General features: G+C 43.1%; 1 protein-coding gene across 3 annotated transcripts in view; it reads left to right on the forward strand.

The window, feature by feature from the left end:
* The first annotated feature begins 3,635 nt into the window (after positions 1-3,635).
* The window catches only part of HMBOX1 (homeobox containing 1), a 61,464-nt gene continuing 40,648 nt past the window's right edge, over positions 3,636-24,451 (forward strand). For 2 of the 3 annotated variants that reach the window (XM_009082892.1, XM_009082893.1), the window contains exons 1-3: positions 10,570-10,592; positions 16,547-17,026; positions 19,077-19,162. In XM_009082892.1, coding sequence (XP_009081140.1) covers positions 10,570-10,592; positions 16,547-17,026; positions 19,077-19,162 — 589 coding nt within the window. Of the gene's footprint in view, positions 3,722-10,569; positions 10,593-16,546; positions 17,027-19,076; positions 19,163-24,451 lie in introns of those variants that run through there. The other variant, XM_009082891.1, reaches the window with a different exon arrangement.

Consider the following 24,451-nt stretch of genomic DNA (forward strand, 5'->3'; position numbering starts at 1 on the left):
GGGATGGCATTTTTTTTAACTATGTGAGTCACTCAGAAATTAAAAGGGAAAATGAATTTCTCTTCCAAATAAGTGATATCAGCCTTGTCTTTACCAAGTGACTTTCTCCTTGGTTCTGCAGGGTGGTGTGGATCAGGGGGAACTAAACTTGAAAACATTTAATTGCATACACTGAGAAATGAAGAAAACTGAAGTGGATCCCAAGAATGTATTAAAAATCGGAACTAAAATGAGAATGATTTCATGTCAAGTGAGACAAATGCAGAGTTTGATACTCCAGTGCTTCACACTTCCACTTGTCCTTGGCACCGAGAAAATGAGATTTTTAATATCTGAAAAACAGATTGCCATGAAGACTCATCCATTGTAAATTTAAGCTGCCTTTATAGCAACTTAAGCTGGGGACAAGATTGTTCATTACATCCGATCCTACAACTGCAGCCATGATTTCCATATTAATAGTGACTTTTTTTATTGTCTGTACCAGAAGTAGGAAGGGGAACGGGTAGTGTTTTCCCTATGTGAGCAGATAATTTATTTAATGAATAATGCGAAAAGGGCAAAGGTTTGTGAGTTCTTCCTTGCATATCACTACAGACAGTGGTGACACTGCCTTTGCTGCTAGGCTCAAACCTGCTTTGGTGCTTTGGTTTATGCTAAAAGGAGACTGAGGGGAAGAGGGATATTGATTCATGAGTTGAGTCATAATTTGTTGGTGGCGGAAGTTGTGTTCGTTGGGATTGAATTTTTTTGACTAAATTCACAGGTGAGGGCTTGCTTGTTTCCTGTCTGATGTGTCCTTAAGTTACAAAAACATTTAAGCAACCTTCATGTGTGGATGGGGGTGGGGAAGGTATTTCTGTGCCACTGAACTTTAGACCAGTGTGGAGTCAAAGCCTATTTGTAACCCTATTCAATAGCCACCTCTCAGCGCTGGCAGCAGCCATAGGAAGCACCAGCTTCCTCCTCTTTCTGTGTAACTGCGTTTTTTTTCACCAGTCCAGCTCCCAAGCCAGACCTAAGGATTCCCTCTGCTTCCATACTGCTTGGCTCTGTCTGGGGCAGTTTGGGATTGCATAATAAATTGTAATAAAGTCACCTCAACCTTTAACGTAGCAAAACCAGGGGATTTCTCTTATTTTCTCATGAACTCTCTTCTGTTTATTTCTGCTGAATGCTATCATCCTCTGTCTGCACTCACAGATCTGGAGTCTCTTGGAAAAGATGCTCTTCTGCCTCTGTTCGCATCCCAAATTTGGTCTAGATCCTCTTCACTTATAACATTTGAGGTCTGTACCATTTTTTTTCCTCTTCCATTGCTATCACTAATATCATCCTCCTGCCTTTGTCATCTCAAAACCTGAGTTACTGCAGCCTTTTCTTTGCCTCTCTTGTCTCCTCCTGTTCCAATTTTAATTCTGTTTCATGGTGATGGAAGGTGGTCTTTTGTTTGCTCTCTGGGTTCTCTTCTTTGCTTCTTCCATACTCACCCTGGAAGCAGATCTTTCTCTAAGGAATCCAGTTCTCTATCATTAGCCTCTTTGACCTTCAGAAAGTTTGTATATATTTAAGTCTAATTTGTTCCTCTTTGGAAAACAAAACAGCTCTCTGTTTTAAAATTTGGCAAGAAGTCAAGAGCATGATCTCATATTTTTTGTGACTGCCTCGGGGAGTATGTTTAAAATGCAGTTAAGAGATTTAACAGAGAAGTGTTTTGGTGTAGAACTATCTTGAAAAGGTTTAGAGTGGCTGACTAGGAGGGACCTGAGTGTTTGGCTCTTCCATCCATCAGTAGTTTGGTGTCACTGGTTCTCTCCCAGGCCAGAGTCCATGACCTGTGACAGTCTGCTGGGACCATTCATCTTGTCTGTGACCTTGCCTTGGTGACCTCCTTTCCTGGAGAGAAAGAGGCAGCTCGAGACCTACTTGTTGGGCCAAATGACTTGTTTTGGAACTGTTGGGAGCCAGCTCTGAGCAGCTCCCCTCCCTGAAAACACCCAGTGCTTTCCTTGGCCACATCTGGGTGGGAGCAAGCATAGGGGCAGGCTGAAACCCCCCCGGGAATTCTGAGGGCTGGAAGCTAAGTGCTTCTATGTCAGGGAAAGCTCATTCAGCCCAGCCTGGTGCCCTGAAAGTTCCTAAGATTTTTCATGAAGGAAAACGAAAAGAAAAACCCCACATAAACAATGGTATCACCATGCCTGGAGGTGTTAAAAAAACTGTGTAGATGTGGCACTTTGGGGACAGGATTTAGTGGCAGGCTTGGCAGTGCTTGGGGGGTGGTTGGACTTGATGATGTCAAGGGAGGGGAGTCTCCCCCTTTACTTTTGTGAGACCCCACCTGGAGTTCTGCATCCAGGTCTGGGAAACCCGACACAAGAAAGATGTTGACCTGCTGGAGTGAGTCCAGAGGAGATTGTGGAGGTGCTCTGTGCCTGGAGCACCTCAGCTATGAAGAGAGGCTGGGGGAGCTGGGAGTGTTCAGCCTGGAGAAAAGGTGGCTCTGAGGAGACTTTAGAACCTCTTCCAGTGCCTAAAAGGGCTCCAAGAGAGCTGGAGAGGAGTTTGAGACAAGAGCCTGGAGGGACAGGGCAAGGGAGAATGGCTTCCCACTGCCAGAGGGCAAGGTTGGGTGGGGTATTGAGCAGAAATTTGTGGCTGGGGGGGGGGTGAGGCACTGGCACAGGTTGTCCAGAGCAACTGTGGCTGCTCATCCCTGGAAGTGTTGCAGGCCAGGTTGGATGGACTTTCCAAGTAGCACTGGGCTAGTGGAAGGTGTCCCTGCCTATAGCAGGGACTTTGGAATAAGATTGTCTTCAAGGTTCCTTCTAACCCAGACCATTCTGTCATTCTGTGTATGCCCAGAGGATTCCATGTGGCACAGGTGCAGTTCTTCCCCAAAGTCTCTAGTAGGTGTGATGGAGGAAGAGTCATGATCACTTTTAACCACTGAGAAGAGCCAAGATGTGTCCATCCATGATTGCTATCCATGGATAGCAATCTGTGGTTGCCAATGTTACAGGCATCTCTTTATGGAGTTGAGGAGATTGAGATTATCCCATGCAAATCCCTGTGCTACTCTAGCCACGTGTTTTCTATCCCAGCTCACATGCACTCACAGCCTCAAGTGTAAATATTCTCTCTACCTCTTTTTACATCTCCTTGGATATAAAATCCTGCTTTTCTGTTTGGTTAATAGTTTGACTTTTGAAGCACTTTGAGTCCATGTTAGTTTGTGGAGAAAGTCATCAGCAGTGATAGCTAAAGAAAATTCCATTAGGTCATTCCTTCTCAGAACATAGTACCTGTCTCCCGAGCTCTCTGCGGATGTTAGCCAAATAATCCTTTTAATAGCTTTTGTGAGTTAAAAGGGTAGGTAACTGTCATAAGGCTAAATGATTGCATAGATTAATTTACTTGTGGCCAAAAGAAATCAATTGTAATTTAAATTTTTGTCTCTGGACTGATTACACCACCAGACTGCAACTTTCTCCTCAGGAATGTACCATGTGCACTGGAGTATGTGAGTCTGTGCTGGTCTGGATTAGTTACAGATTATCCAGAATAATGTGATTGAATCTCTTTGCCTTTCCTAGACATCTGTAACCTTGTTGTATCTTTTCCTTGTGTCTTACAGAATGGTGAATAACGCTGAAGACCTTCAAGAGGCTTTATAACGTCCCATCCCCATGTAAAGTATGCTCAGAACTTTTCCAGTAGTGTAAGTACAAGCTAAAGGAATCCACAAAAATTGAGAGTTGTTTGGTGGAGCTTTTTCTCTTAATTTGTTTAAAATGGGCAGAGAAATGGCTAAAATTATTATTAGCAGTTGCCTGAATCGAAGAGTTTGATGGTTTGGTGGAACATTTAAATCAGGGAAGACATTTCAGCCACAGAATAGTGAAAACTGGAGATATTTAAACCAGGGAAAAGTAACATTTAATTCCTCACTTGATCTGACTGATGTACTGTTTCTACTTGTAGTCTTCTGTCATTGAAATAGAGGGAACATCATACAATTCTTAGAATCTCAGTCTTGATCAGAGGAAAATTAGTATTGAAAGAGAGATCTCCATACACCTATTGAACATACTAGAGGGATACCAGAGCTGTGCAAGAGAGTTTAGCACCACTCGAGACTTGGTGAAAGGGATGAGTACACCATCAACTGAGTATTGTATGGCAAAGGCAGAAAACCTGGTGCACCTCACCTGACCTTAGAATTAGATGTGTTGGTTCAAGCAATCCAAGTATCTTGAATACCAGTGTGAATTGAAGTAGTCTAAACCTCATTGTTGAATTTGAGCCAATTTTTTTGTTCTTTTAAATTATTTCTGTCATGAATCTTCACTGTAATTGGTATCCATACAGTTTCTTTAATAAATAAGTAAATGAATTCCAAGTCTGAAGCTTGTCAGGCTGAAAGGAAAGGCTTGACCTGCACTGTGCTGTCACTCATCTCTCCCTGCCCAGTCCTCTGTCTCTGTTCCCCATACCTCTGTTAGAGGCACGACCATTGTCTACTAGCAATCAGATTCCTGAGGTACTTTGACCTCTTGACTTTTGATTGTATCTTCTGTCAGACTGAACTGGAAAGAGAAACCCTCTCTGCAGAACAGCTGGCAAGGAACTGGGCTGCTGTGAATGCGGTCACATTTTCCCAGATGGATTATTTCAAGGATGAAGATTTATCCTTGCATGGGCCTTCCTAGTGCAAATGGCAGTGCAGTCACAGACTTCTGTAGAGGGAATCACAGCAAAAGTGGCTGCCAGGGATTTTGTGTTGGAAACCAAACTCCAAGGGATTTCAAAAAGACGTCTTGATATAACTATTAGTTAGTTATTTTCTATTGCTGGTGGCTTAGTCTTCTGTTCAAAACTGGTGGTTTCCGACTGTTTTGCCAGTCCCCTGGGCCACCTCCTCTTCTTCCTTTTAGCTGGAAGTATGTTGGATTTCAGTATTAAAATCACCACTTTCAGTTGGAAAGATCTAGTTCACAGCAGGAAGAAGGCCATGTTGCCCTGTGCATCTTTATTGCAGTGGTAATTCGGAGTTCGCAGAGTGATCTCAGAGCTGCTCTGTGCTCCGAGCACAAGGACAGTCTGACCGCTTTAACGTCATGTCAGACTTTTCCCATAAATTTCCAAGCTGGGAATTACACAGTTAGAATTTCTTGTGCCTTAGCTCAACTGCAGTCACATTCTGCCCCTGTGCAGTTTTCTGCCCTGTTAGTCAGCTGCCACCTCCCAGCAGAGCAGTAGCAGCTTCTTCTATTCCTTCCAGTGTATGTGTGGTTAACACAGTCATTGAGAATGCAATAGAAGCAGAGGTGAATACTTTTTGACTGAGGGAAAACTAGGGTGAACCTATTTGGAGGGGATTAGAGGGTATTAAATTAGAGGAAATGGGCCAAGATGACCCATTTAGGTATAAAGTTTCCAGATGAAACCATAGATATCTTTAAAAAAGAGTAAGTGGGATCATGAAGGGGAAAGAAGAAAAAGGAGCCTTAAAAAGTTTCTACTTAAATACTGAATAAGATTAAGATTGAACAGTTTTAAAATTGCAGTGGTAAGAGAGTAGTTTGGTTACTCCTACTGTCAGAGCAGCCAAGTGGTCAGCTGGCTACAGTTAACTCATTTTTACCCACAGTGGGAGAAGAGTCAGTACTCAGGGAGAGTTTGAGGCATGGTGTGAGCACAGAACTCTTGATTTTGGTCTCACTATAATTAGTCATTTATCTGAAACTAAGTCCTTCTGTAGCCAACACAAATATATCTCTGTTGGGTTCCCCATAAATGTAATGGAAGCAATTACTTGTACTTCACAGTCTCATGGCATTATTGATTAATTAATCTGTGTTAATAGTGAGCTATGACCATCAGTATGTGTTGCATCTCTCAAAGTATGATTTCTGATAGAACTAGACAGTTTCAACGTCATCACTTAAAGTTTACCGAGATTATCAGGCTGGTGCTTGTGAACCTGACTGCCAGCAGTGACAAGGCTGTCTGGGGAGTGAGTAAAGGCCTGCTGAGTGCAGAGAAAATCAGGGTGAGTAATGCAGGTGGAAAAGGGCTAGATTGAAGCCTTGTCATCATTTAGGGAAAACAACAGAAAGAAAGGAATGAGTATGTGAACGCTACCAAAGTCAGCACATGCTGAAGAGCAGACAGTGGCTGAGAAAGCCACCGCAGGGCTGAGCTGTGTAACTGTCCAGTGTCCTTGAAATGTGACACGAAACACGTTAATTAAACTTGGGTGAAAGAGGACTCAGCTAATTTTCTCTTTTTGTCTTCATTGACAAGGTATCATGTAAATGGTTGGTGACTGTAGGAGTATTCAGTTGGCTTTTTAAGCTTCCTTGACTGAAACAATGTCCTGTCTGAGCCTTTGGTTTTAAAGATAAACCGGATGAGTTAATTCATGATTTCACAGGCAGCTAAGCTACTCTGAAAGGGACCTTAAGAAAAAAAATCTTGTTCAGTGGAAAAATTTCTTCCCCAAAAGAGCTGTCCAGACCTGGCACAGCCTGCCCAGGACAGGGGTGGAGTCCCCATTCCTGGAGGGATTTAAAAACCGTGTGCATGTGGCACTTCAGGACATAGGTTAGTGGTGGCCTTGGTAGTGTAGAATGTAAACTGGGTCTTCTCTATGTCATGCAAGACGAAATTTGCCCAGTTAAGGTCTGGGTTAACAAAGAGATGCTTGTTGCTTTAAGAGCATTAATTAGGACATGTGTTTCTTTCTGAAATGCTTTTAACTAAAATAAAACTCTACTGTGGAAGCAGCTGTGACCAAAAGCCCATGTTTTTGCCATTGTGATTTATTTTCTTCAAGGAGACACTGTTATCTATTCTTGAGTTACTCTCCAAGTGTAATCTCTGTCTTCACTAAGGCTGTGCCAGTAAAACTACACTTGCAGACTGTATTCCTATTGAAAATAATTTGCTTTGTAGTTAAGCACAAAAATAGGGATAGGTGAGGTTCAGATACATACTGGATTGGGATTTTAGTTTTCTGAAGTAACAAATTCCTCTTTTAAGAAAGCGTGTTGATTGTTACTGTTGCTGATAGATCCTGAGGGAGAATGAAGGTGCTTGAAACACTTCAGAATCTCTCTTTTTCTTCACGTGTGGAAGAGAGGTGGTGGAAATCCTGGTGATGGCATTGCTTGAAACTTGTCCCACACCTTGTCATAGCTGATGCTATAGATGGACCATGTAGGATGGCTGTATGTGTGGTGAGAAAACACTCAAAGTTTGGCCAGGCACTTGGTCTGCCTTCTTCAAAGTGCCTGTGTGACTTCAAACAAGTTGTTTTGACTGGTCAGAAGACCAGAACTGTTCTGGGAGCTCTTGGTCACAACAATGAGTGTAGTTTTACTTCCCTGCATCACAGGGATCTTTTCTGGAAGGATTTATTTCAAGTACTCCAGATACTCCAGCTGGCAGAATTTATGGAGAAGAATTCTGAGATTCTGTCTGGATTTTAATAAAAGATTGGTCAAATTCTGAAGGGAAATGGAGAAGGCAGAAGACAGCCTGTAATACCCTGTAATCTTGACAGCTGAAAATATGTGACTTCCCATGGAATCCCAGAATGGTTTGGGTTGGAAGGGATCTCAGAGTTCATCTCATTCCGTCCCCTGCCATGGGTAGGGATGCCTTCCCTTAGAACAGGTTGCTCCAAGCCCCATCCAACCTGTCCTGGAACACTTCCAGGGATGAGGCCAGTCTAGAGTCTAGGGCAGGCCCACATCTCAGTTTTATTGTCTTTCTTTGTGTGGGTTAAGGGCAGTATTTTGGTGTGTTGGTAGGATTTGCTGTAACTCAAGCACACAAGTCCTGCCCTGATTCTGTTACAGAGCTTATATACCCAAAGTTTAGTCTTTGGCTCCTGAATCCAAGAGCTCCTCCTTGCTCTTGGCACAGGTTTGGGCTTTGGGCCCTGGTTCAACACTCAGCTGCCACTACAGCTTTTCTCTCTGTTAGTCGTACTGATCCCTCATTCTGCCCTTGAATCCAGCCTCAGAGTTTGAATTCCTGCCTTGTTACTGTAGAATTGCAACAATAGCAGGAAACCCAGATTTTGGAAGTGGGGAAGGTTAGGGTTAGACAGATAAGGTGTCAGTGTGAATCAGTCTGTGCCTTGAGTAGAATGCGGAAGTATCTGGCTGCAAGCCCCGTGCTTAGTCAGAGGTCAGTCCCTTTTGTAAGACTTGGATTATGACAATAATTGGCATTTATATTATATTTTTGCCTTGTAAGATCAATCTCTCTTTCCCAAAGATGTAAAGCAGAGAAAGTTACTCAAGTAGAATCAGTGGAAGAGCTGCTGGGGTTTGCTCACTGCCAGTGTGCCAGCACCCAGTAAAAGTATTTTATCAGCAGAGAATTTCAGAGACTGAGTGGAAGAGCAGCTTGTGTAGAAGTAGTCACTCTGAGTTTAGCAAGCTGAGAACTCAAAGCCTCCTGAAGAAATGATGTGTTTATATTCTGCTCTGAGCTTGCCTTTTCTAATTTGTGTAGCAGTGAGTGTTTGATTACACTGGATTTATTTTCAGAAGTTTCAGACTGCTCTTATTAATTGTCACCGTTTTGATCGAAAGTGAACGGCAATGTTCCGCATTCCGGAGCTGATGTTTTGCATTCCTAAGCAGACCTGGTGACGTTGAACCTTGACACATCAGCTCAGAGCCTGATTTCCCTCCTTGCTGCAGTGTGAGGCTTTCGTTTCCCTGGGATGAGAGCAGTCATTACAAGAATTACATTTTGTTTGGGAATCAGGATGAATGGGAGTACAGTCCTTGTTGAAAATCAGAACCCAGAAATGCAACTGCAGGAGATAATTATGCTAACGTGTGGGTAAGGATGGCTCTCTGTTCCTTGACATGATGAGCACTTCAGCCCTAAGGTTTTTTTCCTCTCTCTCTCTCTCTCTCTCTCTTTTGCAAACTGGTACAACTCCACTGAAAATCCTGGAGTTGCAACTGCTAAGCATAAGTGTTGGCTCAGATGAGTCAGATCCTTAATCCTCTGTTGCGCCCCAGAATTCATAGCATCGACTTCTGTTTTGAAGGCAGATTTGCTTAATATGGTGCAAAGCTTTGGGTGGTGCTGAAATATTTATGTTGGCTGTGAATCATAGAATCACTGAATGGTTTGAAGGAAGAGACCTGAAAGGTCATCTAGCTCCAACCCCCCTGCCATGGGCAGGGATACACACCACTCACTAGATCAGGATGTTCCAAGCCCTATCCAACCTGGCTGTGAACACTTCCAGGGATGGGGCAGCCTCAGCTTCTCTGGGCAACCTGTGCCAGTGCCTCACCACCCTCTGAATTAAAGGAGATTCATTTGTTCAGTCAAAACAGAAAAGGCCAAAGCCTGAATTTCAGAAGACTGAATAGTGTTATGCCCTAAGTATCCCAATTTTCTTCCAGTAGTGCCTTAGAGCTGATGGGAAGGGTCACAGTCTTTGCCTCTGAACATGTGTGCACAGTGTGTGCTGTGTATTTTGTGATGCATCTCAGCAGCTCTGTCAGTGGAACAGCTCTTGCTCAATGTAAGTCCTTCCTCTGAGCATCTTATAAGTACCAGCAGCATCCTTTGGGGTGGATAAAGGTGGGTGAGACATAAGGCCAGGTTGGATGGGGCCTTGAACAAACTGATCAGTGAGTGGCATCCCTGCTCATGGCATGGGCTTGGAACTAGATGAGCTGTAAGGTCCATTCTAACCCAAACCATTCTGTGGTCCTATATAGAAAAGGAAGGAGGACTGAATGAAAGTTTGCTTGGGTCCTTGCATCTTGTAAATATGTATGGAGAGAGAAACAAGATTGCATAACATAGAGCTTAGCTAGAAAATTAACAGACTGAGCAACTGGGAGTGGAGCTTCTTTGTAGCCACTGGTTGTGATAGGAAGCATCTGGGGCAGTACTTCATGGGAATTAGGTGGTTGAGTATCAGACTGGTTGGTAAGCAAATTATATTGGTTTGGAAACAGCAGGGCCGTCCTTAGTACCTATTTTTGCTTGCTGCCTTGATCAGAGACCTCATGTAGAAGGGAAACAGCAGCCCAGTCACATGGAGGAAGGCTCCATACACCAGTGCATGGTTTGGGATTGGGGCACGCAAAGCCAGGGCAGCTGAAATCTCTGCTCTGTGTTGTTAATATCAGGGGGACATCTACATCCACTGTATTTCAGATATGCACATACACACAGGAAAAAACTGGCAAGTTAAAGACTTCTAGCTGTGAGAGACTGAGATAGTTAAAACATATACGTAGTTAACTAGTTGTAGGAAGTAATTTTTTATCTCTATACTTTAAGGTAAAATACTTCAGCTGAAAAGCTAGAACTTTGCCTTTGGGATTTTGCTCTTCCATTTGAAGGTCAAGTTGGCGTTCAATGACACCAAGAAAGTGCATGTTATGTTGCAAAGATGCTGGTGCTATAGAAGATAAGATGACAAATCCTGGATGTCCTGTGAATAGGGCAACATACTGCTATTGGGGTCCTACCCTGGACCAGCACTATGTGCCATATGTCAAACAAAGGTAGATGTTGGCATCTCTCCCCATCCTGTTTTCCACAGTTGATGGGACTTTATCAGAATCATTCTTAAACTAATTACCAGACTTAGGATCCTGTTCTGAACACTTTGGCTCTTGCCCACATCCATATTATGCAGATTATATCAAATACAGGTCTTATATCAAAAAGCACAACTGGTTTTGTAAGCCTTGAGCTTTGCTTATTAGATAAAGCTGTGATTTTTAATGGGAATTGGAGAAGGACCTCTGCAGTAGAGCGTCTCCTCAGTGATGCTAGAGTACTTCCTGCTCGTCTACAGTGAGTAGAAGAGTGGAAAAAATGATTTCTTGTGATCATTAAAGAGTCCAGAGCCATTTTCTCAAGTGTTAGAGGTGTTAAGGCTGGTGTCTGGCCTTATTCCCAAACGGGTAATTGAATTGCTTTGAACTTCTGCAAGTTCAATTGGACATGGACTGAGCTCGTAGCTGTTTTTATGGGATTGTTCTGCTGTGTTCCATCACCTAGAAAGTTAAGTGCTGGGTAAATGATTCTTGTGTCTGCGTGGGCTTGGGCTATGAGAGTAGGTGAGAAACCCTTGATGTGTTTTTCCCTACTTTTCTGTGAGATGCTGCAAGATAAGGGAAAAGAACACCTCTGTAAATGGCCATGTACCCCACTCGAGGTCAGGGCTGTCAAAGTGGGGAGAGAGCTCCATATCTAAAGGGCAAAATTAATTAAAAAAAGAATAGGTTAAATACATTTTTGTGATATGACAAGGGAAACTGAAAAAAAACGATGGTGAGAGCAGTTATACCCCTAAACAACTTTCACTCCAGAAAGTCCCTTTAGAAGGGAAGGAATGATGCTGCATCTGGCTGGTTGAGTCCTGCTGGATTTTTGTATCTATGGATTTGGGAGGGAAAATAAATTCTCTTTTATTTAGGTCCTTATAGTTTGCCCTTCAATCTGATACTCAGATACCTCAGATTCCTTTTGGGTGAGCCACTGGAGATACATGCTTTCATGCTTTAGAGCTGGCAAGAGACACTGAGTGGAATTGGACCATCTTCCTCAGGGTGTGACTGCCAACTTAATGTAAGGAATGTAAATAAGTTTGATACTTTAGACTACTTCTGTTTTTTCTGTCAGGACATAAATCAACTTCATTTTAAGGGCAAGATTCAGTTGTTAAAGAATTGGTCAATTTTAGTTGTGAGCTGAATTAGTACTTTGCAGAGGTCTTGCTTGCAAAACTTCAGGGAGAAAAATGCATGGCCTTCCTTGATTGCCTCTCTTTTTCAGGTGTCTCCCCAAGGAAATTTGACAGCCCATTGTGACTAGTGAGGCTTTTGCTAATTGATCAGCAGATAAAACGTGATTATACACTAAGCTCTACTAGTGTAGTGAAGATTTTGCTACACTGGCAGCAAAGTTTGCCTACAGCAAAGAAGTTGGTCCATGGTCTGTGTTGTCAGGAAAAGTATTTGCCATCTTTATTTTCTCCTGCACCTTCCAATCATTCTGCTTGTCCCTATATTCTTTTAGTTCTTGTTCCTTTTGCAGTTGATTGTATTTCACAAGGAAAAGAGGGTGAAGTGAAGCAAATTAAATTACAGGTAGCCAGAGGAGTGCAGGAGGATAAGAGGCTCTTACAGCAGTGTGGGGGGATGAACTGGTGGAGAATATCCATTCATTAATGAGGTGAATGAAATTATGATGATTCTAAAATGGCTGATTTACTTAACTGCTTTGTAAATTGATCTTTAAACAGGGTAAGTTTATTAAAATATTTTTAAAAGGGAAAATAACTGAAGTGGAGTAACAGTTCTAAATAATGTTGCTGTAGTTATTCATTAAAAAGTTGGAGATAGTTGGCAATGTTGGAACTTGTTCAATAATACCATGTTTTGCAATATTTGTTTGGAGATTTTAATGGAAAATTCCAAGTTTCTGCAGTTGCTTTCAATACACAAAACTCTCTCAGAAGCATTATTTCTGCATCTCATGGTTGTGTAGAAAAGCATGTGAAGATGTGATTAGGAGTTCCAAATCAAGTAGACCAATGAGTATGCCAGATGCAATATACACTGAGTATGGAAGTATAACCAATGCAGTTTGGACATGTGTATATGACATTAGTGAGACCAGCAGGGAGATACTCTGATTTTGCTGTCCTTATCTTTTAAACATTGGAAAAACTACCCAGAAGTTATCTAAAATGGATGGAGGACTGGAAGAATCCTTTGCATGGACAGACAGACAAATCATTGATTTTTAGGTTGGTTTTTTTTCAAATTGCTGAAGTTTTTCTGGGGATTGTGTTAAAAGGCAACAGGCAGAAACTGATGCCCAGGAGTTCCAGCTGAACTTGAGGAAGAACTTACTTGCTGTGCAGTGACCGAGCGCTGAAACAGGTTGCCCAGGGAGGGTGTGGAGTGTCCCTCACTGGAGGTATTCCAGAACTGTCTGGATGCAATCCTGTGCTGTGTGCTCTGGGATGGCCCTGCTTGAGCAGGGAAATTGGACCAGATGACCTACTGTAGTCCCCTCCAACCTGACCAATTCTGTGAAATCATTGAATATCTCATACTTGGGGCAGAGGATGGCCTTGTCCAGCAGCCTTTGCATCTCTGTGAATTGAAATTCCTGCACATGCCCAGCAGTCTCTGCTGCATCAAAGTGGGACAAATTGAGGCCAGAGCACTTTCCCACACAGAGCCCTGTGCAACAGAAGGTCAACCACTGCTCTCGCATCTGAGAACACTGCAGTTCATTAGCTGTAATTCACTAAAGGATACTTAGGATTCACTAAATGATTATGTGTAATTCACTAAAGGAGATTAATTTGGCCTGAGAACTCAGATCTAGAAGCTGAGCCCTGGCACTTGAGACAAATTAGGAATCACACCCACATTTTAAAGAGAATCACTGGCCATGGCCACCAACTGCTGCAGGAGGGTGATGTGCCACTGGCACAGGTTGCCCAGAGAGGCTGTGGCTGCCCCATCCCTAGAAGTGTTCACAGCCAGGTTGGATGGGGTTCAGAGCAACCTGGGGTAGTGGAAGGTGTCCCTGCTCATAGCAGGGGGTTGGAACTAGATTGTCTTTAAGGTCTCTTCAATCCAAACCGTTCTATGACCCTGTGATTCTATGAAATAAGCTCTGTGTTGCCGGATATTTTTGAAGCCGCCTGGAAAGTCAAGGTTTTCAGATGTGAAGTTTTGGTTCATGGGGCTAGAAGTACAAAAGTTTTGAGTTTCTAGATCTGTGGCAAATGGGAGATTAAACTAAATAAATGAATTATTTTCTGGCATTAAACATTGAAGAGTCGGTCAAGTAGGAATTTTGAGTACAGGTAATTCTGGACTGGAGGTTCTGATTCATTAAATTCTCCAGTTCAACAAAGCACTTCAGCACATGAAACTTGGTGTTGACAGGTAAATGATCCAGGAAATGGTGACGTTAGAAATACAGGTAAGAAATACCCAAACCAGGGTTATCTCTAAGGAAAGACGAGTTGGCATATCTAGTGAAAACCACCTCAAGACCAGATGTGTAAAGAGATTTTCTATTTGAAAACTGTGCTAGTTGGAGCTGTCACAGGGGCCTTGCAGGCAGTGGTGAGTCAGTGTGACACTTTTCCCAAAGCTTGGAGAAAAGGGTCAAGCAGCCCTTCCTCCCCCAACGCAGAGGCCAAACCTAGAACACAATGTCTGTTTCCAAATGCTCCTTGTCAAGCTCGGAACGGCTCAGTCTGAGATGTGACTTCCAAATTTCAGCTGTTACAATTCCAGTCAGTTGTTAGTCTGCTGCCGCATTGCCTGCCGTGCCCTCCTTTTAGTGGAATAATCTGGGTGCTTGTCTTGTGGAATTTTAAAGGCCTTGTACATTTTCAGCAATCAATTGTCCAGAGGACAGCATATTCCTGTTGGACTGAAGCACTTATGTGGCTGTAATCTGTCTGTCTTCTCACAGAGTCATTTTCTTGGATGGGAGTCATCCCCTCTCCTTGTTCTGCTTCCTTCTCCCGCGTATACACTGTTGAAACAAGGAAAGAGACTCGGTAGTTGCTTGATGAGGGCAAGGATAGGGACAGCTTCTCGCTTCTGTATTTCCCAGGCTGCAGATGCCATTTTTGTGGATTTGTGCATCCTGACTTTGGAGCGCCTTGTCTGTGCAGCTACAGTCTAGCTCCAGCTCTGCTAAGCAAGTCAGTTCTTGGTGTTCTTCAGTCCCAAAGCCACTTAGTCACCTCCGTACTACAGATCTCTAGTCAGCCTATGACTACTGTTGGGAACTTCTCTGTGCCAGAGCAGAAATGGATATGAGAAGTCATCTTCAAAATCTGTGGGGAGGCATAGTCAGCCCTGTCTCTCGAAGGTCTAGCATAAGTTTGACAGCCATCATCCTTCTTTTGGCTTTCACAGGGTCCTTGGGATTCTTAACTTGACTTTCCTGAGGCTGCATTGTTCTGGCTTGTAGGGATTGTACATTAGCTCTGTCATGTCTCCTGGAGTTTGAGTGATCTCTTCACCCTGCTCTCCTGCAGGAATTGTAATAAACCCTTGACTCATAAGAAGATTCACGAGAAGGATGGAAAATGCCTTGTTCTCCTTGCCAAGTTCTGCCTGCCCTCCATCTGCCATCCCTTCTTCTCAAGATCTAGTGTTCTGAAGGAGGTGATCTTGTAATTTGTGTGAAATTTGGATCTATTGCAAGGAGAAGGAAAAGAGATTTAGGTAGCATATTGTGATTTTTTTTTTCAGTTCCATTTCTGAGCTTTGCAGCAAATACACATTCATTGTTGTGGCACCCTGGGAAGTTCAGGAGTTAAAAATGCTTTCGATGAGCCACCGTGATGATTGAATTACATGAGAAGGTTCCCTTTGGAGGAGAAAAGGCTGAAGACTTATTCCTTTAAATGAAAGCTCAGGAGTAATTGGATGTGCTGCACTTTCCTTGTCAGGGCAGGAGATCTATGACAACATTCCAGGTTCAAGAGTTCTCAACTTCAGAAATGCAGGTTCAGAAATGGAACTTCAGTCAAATCAACTTGGGTCCTACAGGCCACTAGAATTTCCGCTAGCTCTGTTTTTATCTTCTTTTTTTGAAGGTAACAACAAAAGTTAGGGCAACTTCAACTCTTTGTACTTAAGATTCAAAAGAGTTGAGATTCATGAATCTCGTGTCGTAACTGGTTAAAACGTCTCCAGAAAAACTCACCCTCTGGCCTCGACCTAACAGTTTTGGAGTCTGGGAATTCTGTCTGGTGGATACTCAGCACTGGATAAAATTTTGTCTGAAATCAAGGTTCAGCCTTAATTACTGAGCAACCTCTGTCCCTGTAGCAGTGGTTTATCAAAAGCCAAAGGGTACTAACTGCAGGGTTAGTGTGGGTGTAGGAAATGCCAGTAGAATAGAGAAATGCTGTTCGAGCACTCCAGAGCAAATAAGTTCTTCTGCTGTGTAGTGAGACTGACATTGGTGAGAAGTTGCCTTCTGGGCTTGTTTGGAGGTGATCTGTTGGGCTGTCAGCTCTGACATGTGTGTGACTTACAGTTCTGGACCAGAATGGACCTTTCCTGCATGTATCATAGAATGTTAAGGTGTTGGAATCGACCTTCAAGATCATCTAGTCCCAACCCCCTGCCCTGGGCAGGGACACCTCCCACCAGACCAGATTGCTCAAGGCTTTATCCAATCTGGCTTTGAACGCTGCCAGGGTTGGGGCATCCACAACCTCCCGGGGCAACCTGTTCTGGTGTCTCACCACCCTAACAGTAAAAAACTTCCTCATATCTATTCTAAATTTCCCTTCTTTCAATTTATACTCATTGCTCCTTGTCCTGTCACTTCAGTTTCTAACAAAGAGTCCCTCTCCAGCTTCCTTGTAGGCCCCTTCAGATGCTGGAAGGTTTCTTGTAAGCTACCCGTGTGAGGTACTTTCCATGTGCCACAGAGAACTGTTGACCTGATTTGCTTTTACATTTTGCCTTATTTTCAGTCTGCTGGAAACCATGTCTCACTACACAGACGAACCAAGATTTACCATAGAGCAGATAGACCTGCTTCAGCGCCTCAGACGAACGGGAATGACCAGGCATGAAATCCTCCACGCGCTGGAAACCTTGGATCGTCTTGATCAAGAGCATAGTGACAAGTTTGGAAGAAGGTCTAGCTATGGAGGTGGTTCCTACAGCAACAGTACCAACAATGTCCCAGCATCTTCCTCTACAGCCACAGCTTCAACACAGACCCAACACTCTGGGATGTCCCCATCACCGAGCAACAGTTACGACACCTCCCCACAGCCTTGCACTACTAATCAGAATGGGAGGGAGAGTAACGAGAGGTTGTCTGCATTCAATGGGAAGATGTCGCCCACCCGCTACCCGCTGGCAAACAGCTTGGCTCAGAGGTCCTACAGCTTTGAAGCTTCTGAAGAGGACTTGGACATTGATGACAAAGTGGAGGAACTGATGAGGTTAGTAGAAGTCTTTGTAAAAAGTTTGAGGAGAAGTGTTTCAGAAGAAATGTGTGTTGGAGGACTGCTGTAGGAGTGATAGGGATTATGGGGTGGTAAGACACGGGTACAGGTTGCCTGGAGAGGTGGTGGATGCTCCATCCCTGGAAACATTCAAGGTCAGGTTGGATGGGGCTCTCAGCTGCATGATCTAGTTGAAGATGTGCCTGATCATTACAGGGGGTTGGACTAGATGGCCTTTAAAGGTCCATTCCAACCCAGACCATTCTGTCAGGATTCTGTGATGATTATCATGAGAGCAGGAGCTTCTTTAGGCAGCTGTTCCCTGCTAGTTCCCCAGTGGTCACTATTTCAGAACCTCTCACCTACCTCTCAGCCTTGTGTAGGCAGCCCCTGGCCCTGTGTAGGTATCCCACAGTCGGTTTGACTGTTGAAATAGTTTTTCCCATGCTGTATCAAAAGCTGGGATTGATGTTAGAGCATTCATGTTCCACCTCACCTTTATTCAGAAGGATTCTGACCTAGTGTCAGTTCACATGACTCTTCCTCCACTACTTCATATCCATTGTAATTCCTCCATATTTAGAGGGAGTAGGGAATCCTACTTGGAATGATTAATGCTTTCCACTGGAATCTGCAGAGCATGTTTGTTATCTGTTCATAGTTTGTGGCAGGGGTTGACTCTCCCTGGGATTTGCACAGGCTGCAGAATGGTATAAGAAAATACAAATAATGAAGCAGAAGTCTTCAGTGAGAGCCAGTTGGGTTTTTTTCCCCAGCCTGACCTTCCTTTACTTCTAGCAGCTTCCTTCTCAGCATTATGGCAAAGATGAAAGGAGGGGATTATACTCCTGAGGATGAAAGTCAGAGTCAGTGGCCTTGAGAGCAAAAAGAAATAAGAGGAAAGGCCAAATGTCACAAAACAATTTTGGTCATAATGTTGGAATGTCTTTTTTTTTCTCCAAAAATTGCAACATTCACAAGGTACCTATGAGAGAACTAGGGTCCAAAAGCTCCAGGGTGGAAATATGCTTGAAGCAGTTTGGAGATTTCAGAGAAAGGTGTGGCTTTCAGGGGAAAGGATTAGAGATGAGCAGCAGGAAAAGCTGATCAGCCTCGTTTACTGTTGGCTGCAGAGTGGGTGGTGGTGAGTACAGCAGTATGCCAAGTTCCCATGGCTGAGGTTTAATCATTCCTTTTGAGTTTTGGGTTCCTGTGCAGTAAGTCTCAGGTAATGCTTTTAGTGCTTATTTAAACTGAAATCACTTTTATTCACAGACACAAGGAAGATGAGTGTTGGGTACAGAAGTAAAACTGAACCCCCAACATAACATTTATTTGCATTTACATTTGCAAGCTTGGATCTGTTTTGAATGCTGGTGGGGCAGGAGGGGAGATCAAATATGATCAAATAGTAAAGCCTAGTAAAGGAATTGTCTGCCCTTCTCAGGAAGGGAGGGAGGAAGAGGAGTCTGTGCAACCTCCAAATTGTTTTCTTTTTAGCAGTTTTAGCCCCTCTGAACTATCTGTGCACACATTGTAAAAATCACACAAAGACTTCATTCAGTGCAAGCTGTGAGCTAAGGAAGAAGAGGTGGGGGGACAGAGGTTGTAAAATATTTTCTCCCTTGTGCCTTTTCCTTGAAAGGCTGGAGGAGGTTTGTGTGTGTATGTTCATTGGGTAAGTAACCATCAGCCCCTGCTAGCCTTTAGTTTTTATTTTTGTGCCTTGTTTTTATGGGTGAGGTTTTTATGCTGGTATGAGAGATTTATTCATCCCTGTGTAATGAAACTTCGTACATTCCATATGGCAGTGCTGCACCTAATATGAATTATATAGGACATGAGTCATCCATTCTCCTGCTAAGGTACTTTGATCAAACGTGACACTTGTTAAAAGAAGTGTCCACCGGTGAGGCACTTGGACTATTTTAATGCCAACCTTCCCCACTCCTTGTCCCCTAAACAGAGAAACTAAAGCCGTTTTCCATCTTCAAAGTGCACTTTGGTCTGTCCCTCTTTTTGTGTGTTCTGTTGTTTGTTTTGGTAGGAGGGACAGCAGTGTGATAAAGGAGGAAATCAAAGCCTTCCTAGCCAATCGGAGAATTTCCCAAGCAGTTGTTGCACAGGTAACAGGTAAGAGCTCGGGGAGTCCTTTCTTCATTTTGGGAAACTGTGTCTAACTGCCTCTCTGAGCACAGTGCAGATGTTGGAATATTGCTTGGCTTTCTGCATTGCAGTGCAGATCTGTCAGCTTAGTCATGATAATGTATGCCTTTGATTTAAGACCCATTGTCCTGCACATCATGGAACTTCCCCAGTGAATCACTTTTTCTTTTTTTTCTTTTTTTTTTCCCCTGTGGCTTGTGCTAGCAGATTTTATTTTGCAGCATTAAAATAAGCCCAAAGTTCTTATCTTAAAATGAAAACAGTTTTCCTTAATTCTTAAATTGTTTGTTGAGTGCAGCAAATAGATATGTATCTGCATCTCTGTGTGTAGAGAGAGAGAGATAAAATGTATATTTATGTTATGAAAAGTATATGAATAGTCAGGAAACACAGCTATAGCTGCTGTCACTTCATCCAGGAGTCAGATTCTGAGAGTTGGAGGTTTTGTGCATCACTTGTCTTTGAGTCACAATTAGTGAAAATGAGGTGGGAGGTTGAGGGGATGACTAGAGTAGCTCAGATTTTACCTAGAAGGAGCAGTAATTCTCTTTGTGGCCTCTGCCCTGAGCCTTCTCTCTGTCACACACTCTCTGAACACACTGCAGTGGTAGCACTTCTTCCTTGGGTGTTTCCAGAGCTTTGCACAAAGAGTAGTGACGTCTTACTGCTCCTCCATGGGTGAAGTGCTATTAATTGTCCTTTAGAGACTTGTCTGGAGCAGAAGAGCTGGTATAGTATCTTTAGAATCCCAGAATCATTTAGGCTGGAAAAGCCCTCCAAGAACGAGTCCAACTATTCCCCCAGCACTGCCAAGGCTGCCACTAACCATGTCCCCAAGTGCCACATCCACACAGCTTTAAATTCCCTCCAAGGATGGTGACTCTACCCCTGCCCTGGGCAGCCTGTGCCAGGGCTGGACAACCCTTTCAGTGGAGGAGCTGTTCCCAATATCCAGCCTGAACTTTCCCTGGCACAGCTTGAGGCTGTTCCCTCTCATCCTGTCCCTTGTTCCTTGGGAGCAGAGCCTGACCTCACCTGGCTGCACCTCCTGTCAAGGAGTTGCAGAGAGCAGAAGGTTCCTCTGAACCTCCTTTCCTCCAGGATGAGCCCCCACAGCTCCCTCAGCTGCTCCTGCTGCTCCAGCCCCTTTTCCAGCTTCCTTCCCTTCCTAGGACATGCTCCACCCCCTTTATGTCTTAGGATGAAGGCTTGATAACAAAATCCAGGTAGCTTAGTCCCATGTCACACCTCTAACATTTATTAAATTTTTTAACCCAGGCTTGAATAAAGAGCTTGAAATAGATAATCTGAAGGTTCCTTGATGACTGGAAAAGCCAAACCAGCAGGAGGGAAGTTGTTCTTTTATGATATTTCCAGTATTTGAAATGTTCCAGGAACCCACCTGTCTGGTAGCTTTGGGTTTGCAGACATGCTGACGGTTCAGGTAGGAAGACAGAAACAGGTGCTTGAGCTACGGAGCCTGGAATTCCTTCCACATGTCCAACTCTTCTCTGTGATCTTGGCCAAAATTACTTGTCCTTTCCTGGTTTCAGTTTCATCTGGAAAATCCTGGGATCGGCAATTGGTGTAAATGTAAGGGACATTATTAGCTCTATCAGATGTTAGCACTAGTACTTCAAAAATTAAATGCTAAGTCTGGGTGCTTAAACTGTACCTCAGCTCTGAAATTTTGGGTGTTAGTGTGTTGGTCTCCTCCTTTTCTTCCTCAGTACAGTCCTGGAATAACCCACCTCTGAATTAACCTCTCTATAACATCCTTTATGTCTACCAGCAAGTCAGACTAGCTTCCCTTGCAAGAGAAGTAATGCACAGAGGGGAAAAATGCTCCTTTGCTTCTCAACCTACTTTCTTGGATTTCAATTGGCATGAACTTGGTGTTTAGCCTTTGGGAGCTCTCATTGTTTCCTCCTGTGAGTAAATGGCACCATCCACTTCAGACATGGTTGACTAAATTTCACACCCAGCCCACTCAACCCTCCTGCCTAACATGAGGGGAATCCAGAAAGTGCTCAACAGTGATCAGAGAAATATTACAAGATGTCTCCTGAGGCAGTCAGTGGTACAGAACAAGGACTGAGCTGATGGTGCTGTGTAATTACCTTCTTTTCAAGCCAAATCAATGGGAAACCAGGTAGATCTTTGCAGCTGATCTGTGTCATCCTCCATGTGCTTGGTGGGAAGGTCTGTGGGAGCTGATTCCTTTTAAATATAGCCCTCAGCCCTGTGCAAGCAGATGTGTAGTACTTACGTGCCACTACTAAGTACATAGTTATGGCTTATCTGAAAGAAATAGTCAGTCTCAGAAAGATGTTTGAAAGGACCAGATTAAAGAGTGTGCTCAGCACTACCAGGGAGAAACATCAGCTTCCTCTCAAAAGCACAGTGTGGTGAGGAGTGACTGAAATAGCTCAGGGCAGAGATGCAGAGCAGAGAGCAAGTGTCCCAGGGCTCTCACTTCCAGATTGTCTTAGGCCTGATGAGTGCTAGTTGACTTGTGTATTCCTCAGATGTCTCCAACATCCCTTGCCGTTCAGATACTCCCAAGGAATGCTTGGAAACCACTTTTGGTTCAGTAAAAAAACGGTTTGTATAGACAGAGGCAATGCTTTGCGGAATATATGATCCCAAATGTACCATCTCAGTATTTACAGGCTTAGTATTAGTGGTAAAGCTGTTTTGTAAACAGTTACTTATACAAGATGAAAGTAGATAAATTAGCTTTTAGTGTGCATCTCTTCTGCCCCAGGAAGAGGCAAGAAAGAAATGCAAAATTTATGGCTGGCTCTGTCCAGGAGGAGAGTGGCTTGGCTTGGCTGCTCCTGCTGACAACTTCCTCCTTTCAATCTCTACCAATTTCTTTACTACTCTAAAATATTCTCAGTGTATAATGTGAGGGGAGAATGGCACGGAGAGGGTGAAGGTCCAGTAGTGCATCTGAGGAGTGGTATTAGACCTTCAGGAACCTAAAACTTGGCTTCCTTACTTATGGCTGGGTTTGAAGTTGGCCAGATTGGATATACAGGTGAGAAATGTGAGCTAAACCAATGTATTTGTGTGTCTTCAGATTGCAGATCATTAATTAGCTCATCAGAGAGTGTGTGTTACAACTGTATTTATCCCCATTCTGTAATGTGTGGTGCAGAAACCTCTACTGCAACTTCAGCCCTTTGAAACTTCCATTTTACCTTATTCTGCTAATTCTTCAAACCACTTAGGATTTCATTCAGAAATATAGTTCTCCTTTTTCACATCTTAATTCTAATATTGCAAAGCACTTAGAGAATCCACATTCCTACACCAGCTACAGTCCTACTGAGCAGGTCTGTATCAGTAAACAGCTTTTCCTTTTGCTTTTTCTGCTGTAGCACAAGTGAAGTGATGGAGAGGGAGAATGCGTGAGAGAGGAACACAGGGCAGAAGGTTAAAGTTAGCTGTTGCAGTAGAACAATTTTTTAGGCTCTCTTAGACTTTATAAAATTACCAGAAACTTTAAAAGTCACTTAGATAATGAATCTGCCAGGAAAAATTAACCCTGGAAGTCATTCTCCAGGGGTGCTTGGTGTACTGAGAGGAGAGAGTAGGTTGGAAAATAGTAACAGGGTATTAAATGGTGACTTGAAAATAAAGGAATGATTGATAAGAAGCAAAAACTTAGCATAACACTTATTAGTGCTGGTCCTAAAAACAGGAGCTGCTTTTTATAGAAACTTTTTTAATGGTGTCTGTAACAAGATAAACAAGAAGCACTTGGGTTGGGCTCTGTATAAATAATCTCCTACTGATAAGAAAAATGACAGTATAAACAGGAGCTAATAATAGTTCCTGCGGAATTTCCTATCTTGGTATTTGGAGCTCCTTTTAACATAGCTGCAGCTTCCTCAGGGGAAGGTGTTCAGCCCTAGTGTGGCAGGTGAGGTGCCAGATTTTTATCAACTATAATTCGAAGTTGTGTGCTGCAATTTGCTTTAATTGCCACCAGAATTGTATCTGGGCACCAAGGGATAGTCAGAAAGCAAAGGATAAAGAGATAAATGTAAAACTTAGTAAGAGATTCTGTCTGAGCTTCCGAATGTAGATGGAGGGTGGGGGAAAGATGTCAAGAAACTATTGTCTCTCTGTTCTGTGCTATAGTAAAGGAGAGAGGGAGGAGTATACAGGGATGAGTCCTGTGCAGCTGAGCTAAATGCTCTGATGGATAATGCCTCTGCCAGATTTGGAAATACTACCTTTCCCATTTTTTACACCTAGGGAATGAAGAAACAAAAAAATTCCTTATTTTCCTAATGTTGCAGAGGGAAAAGTTGAATTCAGATGTCTCAGTTCTTAGGTCAATAAGATAAAAGCGAAACCACCATTAAAAAAAAAAAAAAACCAAAAAGAAAAACCAACACAAAACACCAAAACCCATCAGCAATAAATTGGAGAGGTCATTTTCGGTTGTTTTTGAATACACATAGAGCTGTCCAGGGTGCAGTTCTGCTAACCTTCCCAGTTACTCTGCTTGTACAGCCCATCCGCTGTCTTAATTGATAGGAGATCTCCAGGATGTGGCTTCATATTTTGTTAATCACATGCAGCATCCAGCATGGTGAGGAGCAGCTTTGGAGCAGTGCCGAAACAAATACAGTCCCTAAAGGTTTGGAAGTTATACACAGGGATGCTAAGCAAGTGCAACTACTAAGGGAAACTTAACTAGTTCCATTGTGAAGAGAATTCAGAAAATTACTGAGTTACTGACCATCTCAGTGATCTTTGAGGTCTCTTCCAACCCAATTGATTCTATGATCTAAAATGGCAAGAATCTGGAATTTTAAAAACATTTTCCATCCTTTTTTTTATACTCATGACAACACAGGGAAAGATTTGTTTTTCTGTGATTTTGATCTTTGCAGGTTTTCTGTAAACAAGCTTTGCTAATCTCCTAAATTGATAGATGTCCTTTGCAAGCACTTGTTCTGTGAATCTAGGACTTTGCTTACAAAGTGGAGAATTAAAACACAGTCAGTTACTTTCTTCTCCAGGTCTGACGTATTCCAGGTGCTTCTAAAAACCTCTCCTGAAAGAAACATTAAAGAAATGCAAAGTAGAGTTGCTGAACAAATCTATCTGGGAAGGTGAAAACCAGTTACCAAAGACTTGACGAAGAGCAGTTTTGAGAGGGTTATAAGCAGATTTGTGCTGCAGATACCGGTTGCCTTCTCTTGATGGTGTATTTTGCCATTTCTTTTATGTCTT

This window comes from Acanthisitta chloris, unplaced genomic scaffold (genome assembly GCF_000695815.1).
Source record: "Acanthisitta chloris isolate BGI_N310 unplaced genomic scaffold, ASM69581v1 scaffold3299, whole genome shotgun sequence".
NCBI lineage: Eukaryota > Metazoa > Chordata > Aves > Passeriformes > Acanthisittidae > Acanthisitta > Acanthisitta chloris.